This window comes from Syngnathus typhle, linkage group LG22, assembly GCF_033458585.1.
Source record: "Syngnathus typhle isolate RoL2023-S1 ecotype Sweden linkage group LG22, RoL_Styp_1.0, whole genome shotgun sequence".
Lineage (NCBI taxonomy): Eukaryota > Metazoa > Chordata > Actinopteri > Syngnathiformes > Syngnathidae > Syngnathus > Syngnathus typhle.
The window spans coordinates 2,731,830-2,751,216 of record NC_083759.1 but is presented as its reverse complement, the minus strand read 5'-3'; the positions used below and the strand labels follow the sequence as shown (position 1 = coordinate 2,751,216).

At 40.4% G+C, this 19,387-nt stretch overlaps 5 protein-coding genes and 1 long non-coding RNA gene across 7 annotated transcripts; 4 read left to right on the top strand and 2 right to left on the bottom strand.

Annotated features, from left to right (window-relative positions):
- Positions 1–465: 465 nt before the first annotated feature.
- On the top strand, positions 466–4,757 carry LOC133146721 (cytospin-A-like). Its single transcript, XM_061270715.1, has 13 exons — positions 466–536; positions 1,332–1,402; positions 1,754–2,200; positions 2,428–2,501; positions 2,559–3,061; positions 3,137–3,218; positions 3,312–3,387; positions 3,452–3,556; positions 3,626–3,665; positions 3,728–3,821; positions 3,888–4,004; positions 4,081–4,140; positions 4,211–4,757. The coding sequence occupies exons 2-13, from the start codon at positions 1,378–1,380 to the stop codon at positions 4,340–4,342; spliced, it is 1,755 nt and encodes a 584-aa protein (XP_061126699.1). The 5' UTR covers positions 466–536; positions 1,332–1,377; the 3' UTR covers positions 4,343–4,757.
- A 175-nt stretch (positions 4,758–4,932) lies between these two features.
- grcc10 (gene rich cluster, C10 gene) lies at positions 4,933–6,536 on the bottom strand. Its single transcript, XM_061270225.1, has 4 exons — positions 6,401–6,536; positions 5,947–6,011; positions 5,632–5,808; positions 4,933–5,280 (listed from the first exon to the last, which is right to left on the bottom strand). The coding sequence occupies exons 2-4, from the start codon at positions 5,996–5,998 to the stop codon at positions 5,141–5,143; spliced, it is 369 nt and encodes a 122-aa protein (XP_061126209.1). The 5' UTR covers positions 5,999–6,011; positions 6,401–6,536; the 3' UTR covers positions 4,933–5,140.
- Positions 6,537–6,663: 127 nt separating this feature from the next.
- On the top strand, positions 6,664–7,523 carry saysd1 (SAYSVFN motif domain containing 1). The gene is made up of 2 exons (XM_061270224.1): positions 6,664–6,813; positions 7,112–7,523. Exons 1-2 carry the CDS (start codon positions 6,664–6,666, stop codon positions 7,433–7,435), a joined length of 474 nt encoding a protein of 157 aa, XP_061126208.1. The 3' UTR covers positions 7,436–7,523.
- Positions 7,524–7,691: 168 nt separating this feature from the next.
- Positions 7,692–10,475, top strand: bpnt1 (bisphosphate nucleotidase 1). The gene is made up of 9 exons (XM_061270222.1): positions 7,692–8,003; positions 8,173–8,294; positions 8,357–8,461; positions 8,564–8,671; positions 9,033–9,081; positions 9,450–9,541; positions 9,625–9,822; positions 9,917–10,022; positions 10,107–10,475. The coding sequence occupies exons 2-9, from the start codon at positions 8,175–8,177 to the stop codon at positions 10,256–10,258; spliced, it is 930 nt and encodes a 309-aa protein (XP_061126206.1). The 5' UTR covers positions 7,692–8,003; positions 8,173–8,174; the 3' UTR covers positions 10,259–10,475.
- Positions 10,476–10,556: 81 nt separating this feature from the next.
- On the bottom strand, positions 10,557–18,605 carry LOC133146455 (phospholipase B1, membrane-associated-like). Of its 2 annotated transcripts, XM_061270221.1 has the most exons (41): positions 18,556–18,605; positions 18,435–18,495; positions 18,331–18,365; positions 18,120–18,189; positions 18,003–18,054; positions 17,870–17,935; positions 17,457–17,522; positions 17,289–17,350; positions 17,014–17,089; positions 16,778–16,879; positions 16,067–16,129; positions 15,916–15,987; positions 15,770–15,844; positions 15,602–15,662; positions 15,470–15,528; positions 15,284–15,357; positions 15,176–15,219; positions 15,000–15,108; positions 14,841–14,892; positions 14,686–14,766; positions 14,546–14,611; positions 14,386–14,486; positions 14,248–14,329; positions 14,082–14,186; positions 13,916–14,011; positions 13,709–13,780; positions 13,543–13,620; positions 13,418–13,478; positions 13,269–13,327; positions 13,070–13,137; positions 12,959–13,002; positions 12,773–12,872; positions 12,590–12,641; positions 12,454–12,534; positions 12,216–12,281; positions 12,056–12,150; positions 11,913–11,994; positions 11,739–11,843; positions 11,571–11,666; positions 11,428–11,502; positions 10,557–11,037 (listed from the first exon to the last, which is right to left on the bottom strand). In XM_061270221.1, the coding sequence occupies exons 1-41, from the start codon at positions 18,584–18,586 to the stop codon at positions 10,783–10,785; spliced, it is 3,150 nt and encodes a 1,049-aa protein (XP_061126205.1). In that variant the 5' UTR covers positions 18,587–18,605; the 3' UTR covers positions 10,557–10,782. The 2 variants fall into 2 exon arrangements, with proteins under 2 accessions (XP_061126205.1, XP_061126204.1); XM_061270220.1 differs by having other exon boundaries at positions 13,709–14,011.
- On the top strand, positions 14,072–19,080 carry LOC133146459 (uncharacterized). Its single transcript, XR_009711371.1, has 5 exons — positions 14,072–14,188; positions 14,266–14,397; positions 15,981–16,069; positions 17,637–17,727; positions 18,684–19,080. It is a non-coding gene; the product is annotated as an uncharacterized LOC133146459 (long non-coding RNA).
- The last annotated feature ends 307 nt before the right edge of the window (positions 19,081–19,387 follow it).

Genomic DNA, 19,387 nt, shown 5'->3' with positions numbered 1-19,387 from the left:
TATAGCTTCTTCTTTTACCACCATTTGGATTTGACTTAAAGTAGAAAGAAAATATATATTTTTTTCAATTATATTTTTAAATTTCGAATTTTGATTGTTATTTAAATCTTAAAGCCATCATTGATGTAGAAAATAGGTCAGAAATGGCGAGCTAAAAGATATATGTTAATCTACAAAGTATAGATTTATTCAGGTTTTTTTTTTTACTAGTTTAACAAATGCACTTTTCTACAATATTCTAATTCATTTCAATACGCCTTGCAAAGTGTGATTAGACTTTGTATTTGTTTTATTTATTTATTTTCGCTTTTTACGTACCATTTACCTGGTTATTTATTTTTTAGACCTACATTTATATGTGATATTCAGGAGTATCATCTCCCTCACGAACTACCCATGTAATTCCTTTTACCGAAACCCTTTTCGTGACTCAATTTTCCGGAAGTGACGTTTTTCAGGCTTCTGATTTCCTTTGTTTCATTGTCAGGTGTTGAACTCTACCTGTAAATAAAAGAAACACGTCCGAAATGTTCTGGGTAAGTTATTTACGTTGCACAGGTAATATTTTATTGAAGCTATTTACTTATTTGTTGTAACTTTTTCAATAATACGTGTTGAGAAAAAAAATAGTGCGTATTTATTCAGACTTACTAATTTGATCGTTTCCCCTGATCGTTTTATCATTAAAAACCGAACTGCATTGCTGCGCCTGTTCCTCCGTCTTTTTTTTTTTTTTTTTTTTTTTTTTTGACGCATTAAAGGCGAGGAAGTAGCAGTTTTGGAGTGTTGACCGTGCAGCTTCAGAGTTCGCATTAACTTCGGAATGGCGCCTGCATATCTAAAGCTCTATGCACATTAGAGCAACCATGCACGTCATTTACGTGGATTTCGAGGAGGGGCCGGAGATAGATCTGCAGGCGTGGACGCTTGGCTTGAACCGGCCCAGAAAGTGAAAAACGTGCAAAGGTATGAGTGTGTGTGAATGTCTCACTGTTGCGTATTTAATATTTAAAATGTAGTTTTGGGACGAGGAGTGTGTGCTCACACTCAGATTCCTGCAAAAGTCCGAATCGGTTTTGAAAAGGAGCAATTCTCACACCAGCGCGTCATTGCAGCCGATTCATGTGATCACGTTTAATATGTCGCCAACGTCACACTATGAGGTCAATCAAGGACATTGGAAATGGAAAGGATTCTAGTTGATTGTCATTTTACTGTAGCTTCAGAGTTGCCATGTTTTTAATAATGCAGAATCTTGTAATACTTGTATTGCTAAATATATATATATATATGCACTGTTCAAAGTCATCATTTTTTATTTTTCCTTTTAGATTGCCTCCCTCTTGTCCAGACATCTTCATCTAATCCTGCATCACAATGGGGAATATGAACTCCTCAGCAGGTGCATAACGTTCTCCAGAAAAGTCCCACACACTATTTTAGTCTGATTTTTCCTAACTTTCCCAAATTAAATCAGTCTATCATTTAAAATGTTTTGTCAGATTTTTTTTCTGTCAAGATGATGGAGATATCTGACTCCACACAATATATTTTTTTTAAATAAATGTTTTTAATGCACACACTCTAAAACAATTACATATTATATCATATGAATTCAGCTCAATTTAAGGCAAATGAGTGAACGAAATAATGATTGGGTGTTTTTCTGAGTGGATGAGTGCAAGTGTTAGTGAGCATTTTATAACGTGGACTTTTGCTACACTCCCTTTAACCTTCCTTCCCCTGCACTCAGGCTCTCCTTTAGAGTTCTTCCAAGCTCTCGCAATGCCCTCTGAGACAGATCTGGCAGCCCTGGCCATGTCCTCCGCAAGCTTCGCCAACAGGTCGCAGACACCCTCGCTCAAAATGGCCGCCAACGCCTCCCTGGGTACCAGCTTGGCAGTGACACAACCCACCGAATGGGCCGTTTTGAGCAAAGAAAAGTCTTCGGATGAGAGAGGCGAAGTGGCGAGCCACGACGAGGCCCCGGCCATTAATCTTTGCAGCCTGACATCGCAGCATTCGTCCAGGGTATGGCCGTTAGAGCAGAGCTGGCAGGAGAAGGACAGCGGGCTGGAGCCCCAGGCTGCGGCCGAGAGGTCCGGAGAGGAGCTGAGTCAAGCCTTGCTGGGCCTGATGGAGCGTCACCGCACCATGCTGGGCCTCAACCTCACCACGGATGCCACCACGGAAGCTGTAGGTAGGCCACGTCTTTTTGGCTCCCAGTCTTGTTGGTTGGCCCAAATTTAATGTGACCTCGGACACCGGGATTGGGATTCAAATCCCGCTCGGGTGGTGTTGTTAGTCTAAAAATTACGATTGATTCCACAAGATGGCAGCAAATTAAAAATTTAAAAAAACCTCGCTAGACATTCATCAGCATTTATTCTCATTCACATTAATTTGACATTTTCTTTATCTTGTCAGAACTGCTCAGACATCTGATAACAGAGAGAGACAAACTGGCTGAGGACGTGAACATCCTGCAGGAGACTCTAAAGGTGAGTCCCCTCTGTAAACTTGTTGAGGCCTTGGAATTATTATTTTTTGTTCTACAGAATGAGAAGTCAGAGTGGGAGCAATTCCAGTTGGACCTGCTGGCGACTGTTTCCGCGGCTGAGCGGATGCGGACGGAATCGGAGCAGGCCCTCATCGAGCTCCAGGAGGACCGCAGATGTTTGCAGCAGCAGCTGGCCCAGACCCACGAAAAACTGCTAGAGACTCAGCGGGAGCTGCAACGTCTACGCTCCAAACACACGGACAAGTCATTTCAACTGTCCTCACTGGAAAAAAAGCAGGAGAAAATGGATGGAAGGTTCACAGAAGACAAAAGCAACCCTGCAGGGCGACATGAGATGAAAATGAGCAATTTTATGGAGAAGGTTGATGTGGGAAGTGTGAAAAAACAAGAGGAGCATGAAGCTTCTGATGAGAAGGACGCCCAAAAGTCAGCAAGCACGCAGCTGACAGCAAGGGGTAGAGGAAAGGCGTACGTGGATGCTCTGCAGAAAAAAAATGGAGGTGCGAGTGATCCAAAGAAGACCTTGGTGTCATCTGAAAGGTCTTTGCAAGTTCCCAATCTGTCTTGTATTGGATTTCATGCTTGCACTTTTTCATATTTACTTTTTTCCCTCAGGAATGTGCCCCGTCTCCAATTGCCTCTTGACTCTCATAACAATAACTCGATTAAAACAAGATCCAGATTGCCATCACCAAAGGTACAGTGCATGGAGTTGATACAGAACCCATTTAATGTAAAAAAAAAATGCTCATGTTAATTAGAATTTTTTTTTGTTTGTTTTAATTGACAGAAAGAAGAGCCAACGCGAGGGAGGAAGCTGGCTCATGTTTTAAAGCGACAGGACAACTTGTCAGGTTGTCAGACAGGTAATTTTCAAGCAGATGTCCTAAGACTGAAAATCTCATTTTCAAAAAAAAAAACCTCTTACAGTGTTAGTGGAGACTGTTGGAGATTCAGAGACTTCATCCAAAGCAGATGTCCTCTCCTATCCGTCCAAACTTCAAAGGGAAGCCGCGTACACAAAGCCACTTCTGGGTAATTTGTACCCCAACTGCCCCTGAGACCAAACAATTTGAACACCAACTTTGTTTTTATATGTTGCAGGAAAACAGGAAGAAAACCCACCCGCAGATGTTGTTATCAAGTGAGTACGGCTTTGAATGAATCGAACAGCAAACCTGGAAGCACATTTGACTTCTTTTCCAGACCTCCGGAATCGACACGCGCTCCCCCGCGACGTCACAGCAGCACAAGACAGGTCTTGTTGAACCAATGTCAAAGTCGCACCAGAGGCTATCAGGTTGGAGATTGCAAATGAGTGTTTGGGAGTGTTCATGCGTACTCAAATGAGCATTTTGACTTACAGTACATTGAGATCACAAACTTCAGCACTTGTTGGGTGGACGGTTTGGCCTTCTGTGCTTTGTATCATAACTATCTGCCTTCTCGTATCCCTTACAACAGTCTCAACCCGGCGGAAAAGGTAGGAGTAACACAAGATGGTTGACAACTTGTAAAAGCTGCTTTTTTTCTCCAATCTCATTTATTCCTCCCTCCAGAAAGAAAATTTAAATCTTGCTTTTCGGACAGGAGAGTCCATTGGGATCAAAGCTACTCTGGTGAGGGTTTACCCTCATTAATATTGTTTTGACCCTGCTGATGTTGTTTATTTTGCACTTTCATGGTCAGTCGGTGGACGAGATGCTGACGGATGAAGGTCCAGACTGGCATAAAGTACTACGTTATGTCGAAAGCATATTTCATCACTTTGAGATGGAGGTAGCCACTACCCAAAGTGTCGACTGTGTGACTGTAACATGACTTGGCGATTATTTTTTACGCTCCGTGTTGCCTTGCAAGTCCCCAGTAGTAGTTTCTCTAACGGCGTTGCTCACGCTGGATAAGATAAGCAAGCTGGTTTGTTGCACTGACTGCACAACCATATAGTTTTTTTTTTTTTTTTTATGATAAAGCCATAAATCTAACAGAACTTTGGTGGGCTTTGAACTACTGGTTTGCACTGAATTTCTTTTTGAGGAAAATTAGCACTTTAAAGGTGACTATAGGGAGACTAGCATTATTTATCTTGGCCGTTAAGCCTCATCATGTTTGTTTGTAATGGTCACATTCATTGCCTGCCAAATTTAGACATAAACTGAATATTGTTTTTAATCCTATTTGTCTGAGGAACATGTTAGGCAAATGGGTCAGTGTTTTTTTTTTTTAAGTTGTCAAGTTGTTGCCTGAGACTTAATGCAAAAATAAAGGTGCATAAAACTATTACCTTTTAAATTTTATGAATTGGGTAATAAAAGCAACTATTATGAATACATACATATAAAGGATGGGGTAGATTTTAGACGCACTAATGTTTGATTGTGTGCACAATTGTGTGAAAGAAACTCTCAGAATACATAAAAACAATGACATTTATTTGCATATGGCATGGTATACAAAGTCATGTGGAAATTTAGTTCATGGAAATGTGATAAATACACAGTGTATATATATATAGTTCATGAAATGACAATGGTGTCACACAAGTTCTTCATAATGTATATGTTTCCTTTCAAAGAAAGTGACATTGACACTGAGCCTCTGGATTACTTGGTATCATTCTTATGAGGCTGGAATGGCGCCACCTATGGGCGGTGTGGACAGAGGCGGCAGGAGGAGAGACTTGAGTTTGGCTGACATGGCTGCTATTTCAGGATCCTGGGTTTCATACATCTTGACCAATCTGGCAAACTTCAGGACACCTTAAATGAGATTCAGATCTGAGGTTAAAACACTTTTTGGACTACAAATCCCAATTATTTAAACTTTACCCAAACATTAGCAAATGTTCACAGAATTTCCAATTTCATAGCCCTTTCTTTATCTTTCTTGACCAATCCACAACATTCCAAGCCTCACGTAATGGGCCTGCAGATCTAGTGTGTCATGGATTTTCAATTTCAGGGGGTCCTCGGTTTACGATGGTCTCCAGACACACGTCTCGTATATTTAAAGTCCATTTCTATTGTTCCGACTTGCACCGAAATTCGGTTTCCGTTGCCGCGTAGGAACGAATCAACGTAAACCGAGGACCGCCTGGATTTTGACGTCACCTTCTCCTTCATTGTTGAAGCCGTACGCTTTGATGACTTCCTGTTGAATGAGCGTGGCCACGGGGAGCACCAGCTGCAGCATCTTGCCCATGTCGTTGCATGCGCTCTCCCGCGCCTCTTCCATCCTCACCGCGTTTTCCGGAACAGAGAAAGCCTGTATCACCTCGCTGAGTACCACTAGGACACAAAAACCCATAGTAAGTTACTATGCCTAAGTAATGCATACCTCAGTGAAGTGGAACAACTTTAGTATGCATGTATGTATGATATAATATAATATAATATAATATAATATAATTAATATAATATACTTACCTCTTGTCTGCTCCACAGTCAGGGTAGGCTGCTGTGCTGGTGCAGAGGCCATGTCTGGAAAGAGACTGACAAAACACACGATTGCAATTATTCTTTATTGTTGCACACATAATAACCCGATGTATAAGGAGAAGCAGTCATGTCGATTGAATTCGGTCGCTATCGTAAGGTTAACGACGATATCGAGTTGTCATCTGTTGTCATCTGTTCCGTGCAAACGTCTCATCACGTATCTATTATGCTTGACTGCCATACGTCAGACTAACGTAAACTGAAAAATTCATCTTTATAAATCAAATAATGTGGAATAGTTGACGTGAATTAGGTGTGGTTGGAGTTGACGTGTTGACTATGTCTCGTTAACCCCAAGTTCTTCTACAAAACACACAACTGATGATAAAAAAAAAAAAATTAAAATAAATCTGCAAATGTAGTATTTTAGTATCCAACTCACCACAACGATGAAAACAAAACAAAGCAAGCAAAATAGCTTCGTGCGACGACGGAACAGGTTAGCGACAGTTTGTTTACGACAGCAAGTCCTGCTTTCAGGCAAACGAGCTGGCTAAAGTAAACAACGTCAGAGTGGTCACACGGAAATGTCACTAAGACGTCGATACGTGGCAGTCAAAGCACATTTGAACGTCGAAGGTGTCGACGGACTTGATGGATGAACTTCAGCGTCTGCTGACAAAATCGTGACAGTTTATTTTCCCAATGGAGCGGAAGCTTGCAGATTTCAGGGCTCGGCGGCAGTCTAAAAGGAGTTCCGGTCGGGAGCAAGGCACCGGTATTCCCCCAACAATCGCGGAAGCGGTGTCAACTCCATTTGATGAGCAAAATCCAAACCGGAGCTCCCAAGATGTGGTGAATAATTGTGTTTTTAAAGCGTTTGAAGCTGTCCAAGTAGTTCTTCACAAATAATAAGACCGCGTGCTTGTGTCGAAATAAACCAAGGATAAGGAATTGTATTTATTCTACACTTTCTTCCCTTGCTGAACTCCGTACTCAAACATTTCGTTACTATGACGATAAGCACTTAGCTCTTACTTAGCTCCCCATATCTAAACAAGCTTTGATTGTCATTATTTGAGACTTTTGATCAGTACCTTGTCAATAAATTGGAATAAATATTGTTTATGAGAGGATTCTTGTGTTCCCACAGCCCTGTGGGGACTGGATGCTGGACAGCTCGTGGGGGAGATGGCTGTCCACAAGAAGATTTGACTTCTCCAACATCACCCTACTCAAAGTCCTGATCTGGGTGATGCTGCTCGGCTTGTTTGTGGAGCTGGAGTTCGGCTGGGCATTTTTCGTCATCTCCCTTTTCTACTGGATGTACGAGGGACTTCGTGACCCGGCAGATCGGGAGCCTGAGGAGATGAGCGCATATTCCGTCTTCAATCCGAACTGTGAGCCGCTGCCGGGCGCTCTCACTGCAGAGCAGATGGAAGCAGAAATGGGCTATAGACCCCTTGCAAATAAATGAAATCCATTGGCCTTGAATCTTGACTTGAAATAATAATGTCATTGAATGTAATTTGTCTGTTGGCTGCTATTTAAATTACTGTTTGACATTTCCCTAATATGTGTCATTTTTGCTGAAAGGAGAGATGCTTAAAATTATTACTTCTTTTTTAAGGTTTATAGCATGGGGAATTAAAGTTCATCAAACGTCCACCAAAGGCAGTGTTGCATTTTTACGTACCAAACGCGGAAGACATACCCGATTCCACTTCCGGGTTAAGTTTTGTTTTTGTTTGTTTACACAGCGAGTCCCACTTCCGGGTTTAGTTTATCAACAATTCCGCAAAAATCACTTGTTAATGTTATGGAGCCGTGATAAAAATCATGCTGTCATAATTGATTTTCACAACATGAAATAGTGGTGGTTTTAATTTAAAGTACTTTATTGCACAAGAGAGCCGCCCATCTGTTAGGGAGTGCTTTGGCCCGGCTGGAACTACATTGGACGAATGTTTGCTGGCTCCATTTTCAAATTCATTACGATAATTGAGCATAATTGAAAGCTTTTCCTTGTGAATTTGCCTACACCAGTAAGTATTCCTTCTCCTTTGCTACTTAATTCTCGTGTTTTTCTGTAGCAATCGTTAGTATTTCTGCATGCTAACAACTGTCAGTCGTTTGTCGTCCATTATAAATGTAATGCCACGATATTATAGACATACTTTTAGCGTGTCTTTTTCTGCTGTATTGTTCCTTAAGCAATGTCAGGGAGTCCAGCTGTGATACTTCGTTTGGTGGCGTCGGCTTACACCGTGGCCGAGAAAGCTGGAGAAATAGTAAGAAAAGTACTTCAACGCGGAGAACTCGGCATAGTGGAGAAGGTGAGGGATCTCCATAAATGTGTCAAAAATGAGACTCATTTGTTTCCCCCCTTTGCTTGAAGGACGGAGCCCATGATCTGCAGACACTTGCTGACAGACTTGCACAGCGGAGCATATGTGCTTCACTGTCCAGACGCTTCCCTAAAATTACTATCATTGCCGAGGAGGTGAGTGCATTTTGTTTTGTGTCTTCCCAAAATCTGAATGTTACATTAATCTGTAATGCACAGAGATAACGGATGGATTTATAAACAAATGACTCCATGCAGGAACTCCCAGCTGAGGAGGTTACGGAGGACCTGATTGAAAACGGCCAGGCAGAAGAAATCCTTCTGAATGTTTGTCCAGCTGAATATAGTGGAGTGAAAGAGGAGGAGGTAACAACCTGTATGTTTTGAAACTATTTGCAACCATGTTATTATTTAAATGTATAGTCAGCCCAGAGGGGTTTTTCTGAAAAAGGTCAATTAACCCTGAAATGAGGGAAACTCTGAGTTATCCGTTCCAGAAAGAGAGGTAACTTAAACTCTGGGTCAGTTACTGCTTTGTCACGTTTGTCCTATTCTGTAATTTTGACATCTGGAGAATATTTAATTTCTTTAGAATATTATTTACTTCTGTCCCAGAAGTTCTGTGGAGTATTTTTCAAAGTCAGCCGTTGTCCAAATACCTCTTGCGGTATATCGAACTTAATTCAACCTTTATTTTTTTCCTGTTTGTGTCTTTTCAAAATATTAGCTAGTTGTGTGGGTGGATCCAGTAGATGGCACAAAGGAGTACACTGAAGGTGAGTTCACTTTCTACAAATACTCAATTACCTTTAGTTATTGATAAGCAAAGGGTGATTATTTGTACTGGTGGCAGGTACAGTATGTTGAAACTTAATGCAATTTTTATGACCACTGAGAAAGTCATTGCATTTCACAACGTTTAATAAACAGAATTAAATGTAAGTGTCGTATTTTTTTTTTTTTTTTTCAAAGACCACACATTTATTAGAGTCACATTTTAGGTTGTTCTTGACTAACTTGATTTCAATTTTTGATTTGCACACCTATTGACTGTAAGTGAAATCATTTAGTTAGTATTTATTCGTGTTAATGTTGTAGTTTGCTCTAAATGTCTATCAGTCATGATATATTGCATGTTCTTCAGGTCTTCTGAATAATGTCACGGTGTTGATCGGAATTGCCTATGCAGGCAGAGCCATCGCAGGTGTCATCAACCAGCCTTTCTACAATTACCAGGTTCTGATCAAAATCAAGCATTGCGCTTGCCAATGCTTCTCGCTTTTGGTGACACTTGACTCAAGACGCTTCTCTCTTGTCAGCTTGGGCCAGGGGCGCGTTTGGGAAGAACCATGTGGGCAATGCTGGGCCTGGGTGCCTTTGGATTTCAGCTGCAAGAAGTTCCGGACAACAAACGCATTGTGACCACCACCCGTTCTCATAGCAGCAAGCTCATAACAGACTGCGTCAATGCCATGGAACCTCATGAGGTTTTACGAGTCGGTGGTGCAGGAAACAAGGCAAGATGTCCTTGACTTTCAACTTTGAAATAACATTTTGTTTCTGTTTTGACAAAATGTGATTATTTGTTATGATTGAGTTATTTGTTTCCAGATCATCAAGCTTATTGAGGGAAAAGCATCCGCTTACGTCTTTGCAAGTCCAGGAACCAAGAAATGGGACACGTGTGCTCCCGAAGTTCTTCTGCACTGCGTTGGAGGCACGAAAGATCACTTTGGATTCAACACTTCATTCATTCAGCTCCACTCCACTCATTAATGTGGTCTCTTTTTTTGTCTACCAGGTAAGCTGACAGACGTGCATAATAATCCGTACCGCTACGACGCCGATGTGAAGCGCGTAAACTCCGGCGGCGTTCTTGCCACGCTCAGAAACCACGAGGACTACGTCAGCAGAGTGCCTCAGTCGGTGCTGCAAGCCCTCAAATCCGACTGACGTTTGTATGTAGCGTCACATGCATCACATATGCTAATATCATAAATTAAATGTTGTACTTTCAGCACAGTCAATTTAATCAAGATTTATAAGGAAAAATTAGGCTGATGCCCAAAAGAAAGTTGTCACTCTTTAATATGTATTTCGTATTTAATGTAGAGTAGTAAATCAACTCGATTTGGATGAATAAATTATTCTTCTCAATTTGTATACTGTACCACTTTGTATTTTCATGTGTTTGTTCCGATACACTCAACAAACATCAGGGGAATTGGGTTGCCGGAATAAATTTCAATGGTTCGTGTAATGTAAAAATGTATCTTTCACCCATAGAACAAACATGGAAATTACAAAAAAATACAGTAAGTTACATCGAGGTTTTTATTAACACTGTACATTAATCCTACAAAATATAAAACATTTAAATATCAAGTCCATGATAAACTAAGGAAAGATACATACAAAAGATTTCAATATTTCATTTCATTATTATTGTATTCTTCTCATTGTTTTATTTAATTGCATTACAATGCTACTGCTCGCAATTCTACCGGGCACTCTGTCTTGGTTCTTTTAGCTAGTATGAAAGAGCACACGAACCAGGCAGAAGTGATTCCCACCAGTAAGCTAACAACTCCCACTACAATTGGAAGCCACAGCGGCTGGGGGGTCGCGCACAGGGGCACAAACCCGGTTGCCGTACTCTTTGGCGAGGTCGTCGTGGTTGTCCAAGTTGGACGAGACGCGCTGTTGACTTTGGTGAAGATGAAGGGACTAGCCTGTTGGGGAAATAATACAAATTGGGAAACTGTGGCATGAAATAAGTGCACTAGACTTTTTTAAAATTGATTTTACTGTCAAACTAATTATACATTTTATTAATCAAGTACAAAATTTAAATGGAGCTCCAACTTATTCCCCCTACTGAAAGTCTTCATTTTAACTTTCTATTAGTATTGCCACTATAGTATTTCTCACACGGCACAGCCATTTTGAATATATTACCTGGCTTTTACAATGAAACATTATTGCTTTATACACTTTTTCTTCTTAGATCATCCTGTTTGCTGTGTGATATGCGATGTAATCAATGTTTATAGCCGTTATCTGTTGCTATCAGAATCTACCTGACCTATGCAATCTGATTTTGCTTTGCGCTCATACAGTACCTCCGTGGGACAGTGAATCTTGGAGCGGTCATACGTGAAGTTGTTGTAAGCTTGTTTCCTACCTACAGGCTCCAACTGTAAAAAAAACCCATACATTTAGAACAAAATTCCATCCATATAAAGAAAATAACCGTATTACTCGCCATGTTATTCCAGAGCCCGATGGCCATCTCTGCATGAGTTCGCTCACTGATTTGAAAACAGTCCACAGAGAACAAAGTGGTGTCTACCTCCCCTTCCTTAGAAAAAAAACACCAAAGTCACAATTTGGATTGATTCTCATTAGTATTTTTTTCTCCCCATTTACTTACCCCTATATTAGGGATGAAGAAATTGTGTAAAAATGGCTGAAGAACAACAGCAAAATCTTCTTTCCCATCATAACGAGATCCAGAAATAAGATTATGGATTTCAGCCTATGATGAAACAATAGCAATGAGTGTTTTTAAGGAGTTGAGGGGAGGGGGGGGGGGGGCATGTATTACCTGGTATTCAAGGTTGATTTGCTTTATCTCCTTTATCTCTGGGGAGTTTTCAGTTGGGTTGATAACACAAGGGCAGATTGTTCTGCAAAAAGAAAAACACTATTTGCTGAAAGGAAATCTGAGTGTAAATGTTCAAAACAAACCTCTGCAGCAAGGAGCATCCCAGAGTGTTTTTCTTGACTTGCTTTATCGTGTCCATTTGCATTATCCCCACTAGATTGACCAACAGCCTGGGTACCTGCACAGACACAAATGTTAGCGCAGTTTGGAAACACCAAGACATGTTGAATTCATTCTACTCACCTCTTGGTAAAGTTCGTCCAACGCGAGCATTAGATTGTGACTGTAATTACTCGGGGACAGATTGTTCTGCAGAAAACATCAAGACAAATTTATAAGCAACATTCCGTAATCTAAGAGACTGTCAGTGTGCCTGGGTAGGTGCTGTTGTTTTGGTTAGCAACAGTTTCATAGTTTATTTCAATCTGTGGACAGTAGTGGGAAATAATTGTGTTTATTAGCAGTTTCCTTCAACACTTACTTGGTCAGTACAGTATTGGCAAAGGTCTTTCACCCCTACAAATATTGTGAGAAGTTTCCAGTCCTCGTCAAAGTTCACCTCCTGTATGGCCACAAACCATTAGAGCGCCATAACAACAACTTATAAGAGTTCTCACCTTGTGTTCTCGCATGGCCTTTATGAGAACTTGGATCTGCGCTTGGATGTCCCTATGACGGGCCAGATGTAAAAATGAGCTAAGGCGACTACAACCTTAAACACTTTAGTCTGATTCTTCACAGGTTCCTGAATGCACCTTTAAGAACTCATTTAATAAAGAGAAGTAAATATCGTCACATACGAGGTTTTGGCTCCTGTTGTGGCCATGTTGAAGCCTTTCTGTCTTGAACCTTGACCTTTGGAGAAGCCTTTAAGGGCTGAGTTGAACTTTCTTAGGATGTCTGTGAGGATGATTTGTGAAATGAAAGGACAGGAAAGTGTGTCAATGTCTTCAAGAAGACAATCTAGTCAGTCCTTATCAACATACTTGGTAGTGTTGTTACGGTGTCCAGTGTGCGGTCTCCACCAATGCTACGGGTGAACAACAACACGTCAGTTCTAAGCATAGCTGTCTTTCAAAATTGATGATTTGGTTTACCTCCAAGACACGCCTTTATATTCCCGACTGAGCTCTAACAGATTCTTGGCTTTAGCCCCCGTCCCAGCCTATGGAGAAATGAAAGGGACTGATAACAAGTGTGAGCTGATAACAAATTTATGAGTCTTTACTAGCTCAATGACAAGTCATTGCTGAGGTTATGAAGTTTATTGTTTCAGTCATTCATTTGGACACCAACCGTTGTCGAGTCTCCCACTGCCGCCACCACCTTGATGTCCGCTGGTCTGAGCTTGTGAACTATGAACATGATAGAAGGTTGTGTTGAGTATTTCCTGGTAGCTTATTATCACATATTGACTGATATCATTTCACGCCGTATGCATGCACCTGATGTTGGCACAGAGGGAGATGGAGCAAGGTCCACACAGGAGAAATCACTTCCCCAGTTCTGGAGACCAAAGCAAATAGTCGTTATTAACCCTCAACTGAAATTTCCATTCATTATTGCTTACTGTATTAGGTGCTGGTGTTGGTGGAGGAGCAGCGTACGTGTAGTTGCTGTTGCGATAGGTGCGGATAAATGGGGAAGTCTGTGAACAAACAATTTGATCAGTAATTTAATCAGTCATCTAAGCACGGGAGAAAAAAAAGAAATCTCATGACATGGATTAAACTGGCCTTTGAGGGACATTTCAGTTGAATGTCTTTGCGAAAATCTTGAAAGGATGTTTTATTTCCTAGTGGTTCCAGCTGGAAAAACAAATCAAGAGGAACAATATTCAAATATTTCAGTATTGGTGTGGTAAAGCCATTCTGGATACAATCAAATTGCAAAATGCATTCAAATGTGCACATGATGGAAGATATGGTCAGTTTGATTGCTACCATGTTGTTCCACAAGGAGCGAGCCATCTGAGTGTGGGCCTTCTGGCTCAGGTGGAAACAGTCGGCACTGAAGTACGAGCGATCGGGGCGGCCGTCCTGCGACAGAGCGTTTAACTGAGACCTAATCTAATCATGCAATCTTCACCATATTTGCAGGAATACTGACTGGTAATATGGGAACCATGATTTCTCTGAAAAAAGGCTGAATGACCACAGTGAAGTCCGGCCGGGTGTCGTAACGATTGGACTCCACCAGTTCGTTCAGCATCAGCTGTGAGTCGGAGAAAAACATTGTCGTGGATGTTCCAGTTTGGCTTTCTGCTCCGTCTTACCTGATATTGTCTGTTTAGGTTCTCCAGTTTTTCCAGTGAGGTCGAGGTGGGCTTTGGTAAGATGACACAAGGGCACAGAAAACTGCAAAAGGACAGATGATTGGTGGTCGTCATGGTGACACATGCTGTGATACTCACTTGACTAGCCAGGTAGGGCATTTCAATGAGGCGTCCACGTGCATTTTTCTCAAGGGGATAATGTCCAGGGGTTCGATTAAGTTCACAAGAGCTCGGGGAACCTGCAGGAGATGCTTTCCGTCAAAACACTGAAACTCCAGCGGCGCTGTGTCTAGTTTACCTCTTTGTGTAGATAATCCAGGCTGTCTCTGACATTTTTGACATAATTTTCCACTGAGAAGAAGAGCTGTAAATGAAGAATAGTGAAGCTTTTTGTATGTGCTTTTTTTTGGGGGGGCTTCTTTGACAGAAGGTACTCACCGAGTTATAGCAGTAGTCACAGATGTCATTTCCACCTACAAACAAAGTGATCACTTTCCAGTCGGATTTGAAGTTGATGCTCTGCATGGGGAGCAAATATCAAAGGCGTATTTAATGTTTTTAATTGTACAATTTATACAGCAGTTAAGACTTACGGAGTCATTCTTCATCCGCGCCACAAGGGTGCGCACTTGAGATGGCACGTCCCTATTTAATACAAATTTTTAAAAAAACAAGTGATTAGAAAAAAAGCACATTTAACAATGTAATTGATCAGTATAAAGTGCCAAATAATGAAGTCAGGGAGGACTTACTTGCTTTTTGCTCCAGCCACAGCCTGGTTGAGAAAAGCCTGAGGCGTGGATTGTTTCCCCCGGCCAACAGAGAAACCCGTCACGTTGGCATTAAAATGCTTTAATATATCTATTAAAAGAAAACGGAAAAGTTTTAATGCAGCTTGATGTCCGATGCAAGTTAAGAATTCACTCACTGGGCAGAGTTGTTACGGTCGTGAGGTTTTCGTCTCCACCAACACTGCAGAGATTGGAACATGTTAATTGGCAGACTAAAAAAGAGGAATTTAAAAAATGTAAGGCACCTCCAAGATAAACCTCGATATTGAGTCAGGACATCCAGGACGTTTGTTGGGCTGGCTGCTATTCCATTCCCTGCCTAGCACAAAAAGATTACATTTAACTAAATTTTTCTTCCCATTCTTATCAAATGGCACTAATTGACAACCATACTTAAATAGTTTATCAAATATTTTCCATCTGTCACTCACTGTCAGAGAGTCTCCAACAGCAGCCACCACCCGTATATCGCCTGGCCTTAGCTCATGCACTGATAAAACACAAAAAGCCACAATTACTACAGTTCCAGACAACTAAGCAACCTATATGAAATCAATATTTACCAGAGTTGGGTGTGGAGACGGAAGGGCCGATGTCCTCACAATGCATGGTTGTGCCCATATCCTGGGCGCACGCACGCAGCACATCCAGAGTGAGAACCAAACAAGAAACGCTCAACGCTGCCTCAAAAGCTCCCATTTGGCTTCAAGTAACACAAAAAGGCGACTTACAGGAGACGTGAGAGGAGAAGTGTTGCTGCTGTCATTTGTAGGAGAGTTTCCCTCTGTCCTCAGGAAGGGCCGGTCCTTTAAGGGCGGGAGAAATTTGCAATATGTTTTACCTGACTAATCAAAAGTGTGGGTGTACATGTACTCACCATAGTTGGACATTGCAATGTAATGATGTTTCCGTTGTCATCTGTGTTCTGTTCGTCGCTTGCAGGCTGCAGCTGAAAGACACGTTTGACAATGGCGAAGTGCGGCCGGCAGGTCGGAAGGCGCATTGCTGACGTTTGGGTTAGGCCTCACCAGGTTTGTCCACAACTGCACCATCAGTTTATCAGTTTCATGGGACGCTTGTGACTTCCCGCTCTGCACCGAGGACAACAATGAACATTGTGGTACTAGAAGTGATTGTCACAAAATGTCATGGTCAACATTTTTTGTCACTCTTAGCAGTTGCTCGCTCTCCAATTTGTCAGGAACCAAACATTCCTTTCATGGATTGCTATTTTATTTTATTTTATTTTATTTTATTTTATTTTATTTTATTTTATTTTATTTTATTTTATTTTATTTTATTTTATTTTATTTTATTTTATTTTATTTTATTTTATTTTATTTTATTTTATTTTATTTTATTTTATTTTATTTTATTTTATTTTACTTTATTTTACTTTATTTTATTTTATTTTATTTTATTCTACCACGACTAAACTACAATCCAAGAATTTTATTTTATTTTATTCTACCACGACTAAACTACAATCCAAGAATTTTATTTTATTTTATTCTACCACGACTAAACTACAATCCAAGAATTTCAGTTTATTTTATTTTATTATATTTTATTCTACCACGACTAAACTACAATCCAAGACTACTTGGTGAAAGGAATTTCATACAAAATAACATGAGTGTAATTTCCCACAAGAAAAAGCTAATAGGAATACCTCCACACAATCAATAGAACCAAATCAATCAACGGTTGCTTAGTAACCCAGAAATGAAAGTACTCACGTTGGCAGAAGCGAGGTGTCTGACAAGAGGTCTATCCTGCACGATGACACTGAAGTCTTCTCTGTCCCAGTTTCTCTCTGTCATGAGCTCATACAGAGATGCCTGAAACAAATCATGCAAGTGACTTGCTGCAGTAAAGTTGCGTTGTCATCTTGGAAAATGTTACAAATAAAATATATACAGTCATTTTATTTTGTAGTACTCGAGTAAAGAGCCAAACAGAGAATGACGCAAACCTGCAAGGCATGAGTCAGCATGGCTTTTAAAAGTCTGACCTCTCCACCTTGATTTTCTTCCAAACCTGGGCATAACCTTTGAGGGCAAGATGAATTCATCCATTAGAATAAATACATCAGAGGAAAATCTGATTTGATCAACAACAGAAATGAAGGTGAGCACACACCCCTGCATCTTTCTAAGAAAAAAAATCATTTATTCGGGAAAATACATAATAAATGATCATAAATATGCAAGGCGTGTACTCGCTTTCAATCATTGGCTAAGCACATACTTTCTTTGGAAAGTGTAGCTCTCTCCATCCCATAACGCAACACTGACCAGAGTCCGCTTCAGCTGCAGCACAATAAAGTTAAAGTTAAAACAATTGGACAATCAGACAAAATGAAGAAATCAGGATGGCGATAACAAGAAGATGAGATAGAAGATATGTAAAGGCAACCTGAGCATGCAGCAGCTGTAAAGCAGCGTCCACCTCACCACGCACTGATCTGATAACAGCCTCGACCTGTAGGAACAAGCACAACGTGCACAGAGACGCCGTGAACCTTTTCCTTTATCTCTCAGCACGCATCAACATGAGCTCTGTTTTTATGGTACAACTTGCTTCATGTCTCCAAAGGTGCTGACTCGACTATCAAAGTAGAAAGCAGCATGGACAAAAAGTTCTTGTGAAAGCTGAGGTTGCAGGTTACACACTAAACTTCATTCAAGTAGGTGTAACTCAACGTCATTTATATTCAGAAGCTTTGAATGCAGTGTAATGTTTTGATTGTTAAGTCAAATGCATTCTTATCCGATCTCGGAATCGGATCGCCAATATGATTGACATTATTGCAGAGCCGTGGTCGTCACCTCCTGTTGGTCACGTGCACAGAACTGGTCCACTTGCACAAAAAGAAGCACCAGCTTCCAAGAATGCTGAAATTGAAATAATCATGCTCATTAGATGAAGTATGAATTGCATTGGATTGGATCTGACATATACCTGATTGTTCTGGAGATGGAGCGATGCCTCTTCTGCTTGCTCCACTAGTGTGCTACAAGAACATTTCAACTTCAAATTGTAAGCAATTGCCATATGATTTTAGAGAAACAGGTTTACCTGGCTCCAGTCATATCTGCTTCCTCCAAATAAGTATCAATCAGTGCAGGATTGTACATGCTCATCAATTCTGATAGTGGGGGGGGAAAAAGACCCAAATGTTCATTAAAAAAAAAAAAATATTTTTTTGGTGTCAAGTGTAAGTCGGTCAACCACTGTTCGGTATCAGTACAAATCTTCTAAGTAAAATGTACAAAAGTTGAAAACTCACCTTGAAGTTTTGATACGACAGTGGATAACCCGGTGCTGAAGGCAAATGAAATACGCATCGATTAAATAATAATGATGAAAAAAAAATTCAAAAATAAAGGTCACCTGTGCATGTGCAGTCCAATCGAGGCTAAAACCGCTACGTCTGCAGGCTTTACACTGTTTACTATTTAAGAGACAAAATTCTTTTGGATTATGCATCAACTCCATAAACTGCTCTTCATACCGTTCAGTGGAGGTTGCTGAGATTGGAGCATCTGATCACAAGGCAGACCATTTACTAAAAAAAAATAAAAAAATAAAGAATATATATTTTTATGACTAGATATGTTTTTGTCTTTCTCTTTTTAACAGACCTGTTGCCCATGAGGAGAACTTGAGGAAGGTGGCTACAACAAGCAGTGGAATCATCTTCATCAAAAATCCCCCCCCTTTTTTTTTTTTTTTTAAATCCAAAAATTATTTTTAGCGTTCGTCTTTCCTGAAGTCCTTCTTCTGAGTCGACTCTATCAGGCAGTAAGGTGCTAAATGTCTATTATCAGTTGTACCAGACTATAGTCGATGATAGGTATCATAATTACGTCCAAAGGGGGTGGGCCTGATTCTCTTGTTCAAAGGACATCATTGAAGTCAAAGAATTATTTTAAGACTCTTAATAAAATCATCAATGATAAAAGTGCGACAAAATCTTACTCCCAAAATTAGAAACAGTTATCTATGTAATGTCTACACATCAAATTTAGACTGCATTTTATTTTCCATATTTTTTTTATAAAGAGCGGTTTAAAAGCTTTTTTTATTATTCAAACTCATTCAGAAAAAAAGCTTTAATCTTTACTTATGCAAGCGTACATTAGTTTTATTTATGTACTTATCAGCCCATTTTAAATGGCATACGTGTAGTTACTACAGTTGTCTACAAGACGGCGACAAGACGAAACCCCGTTTCATGAATCTACAGAAATTGTGCGTCACATAGTCTGCCAGGAACGAAGAAGAAAATGGAGGACGTCATATTTTTTTTATAAAGAGCGGTTTAAAAGCTTTTTTTATTATTC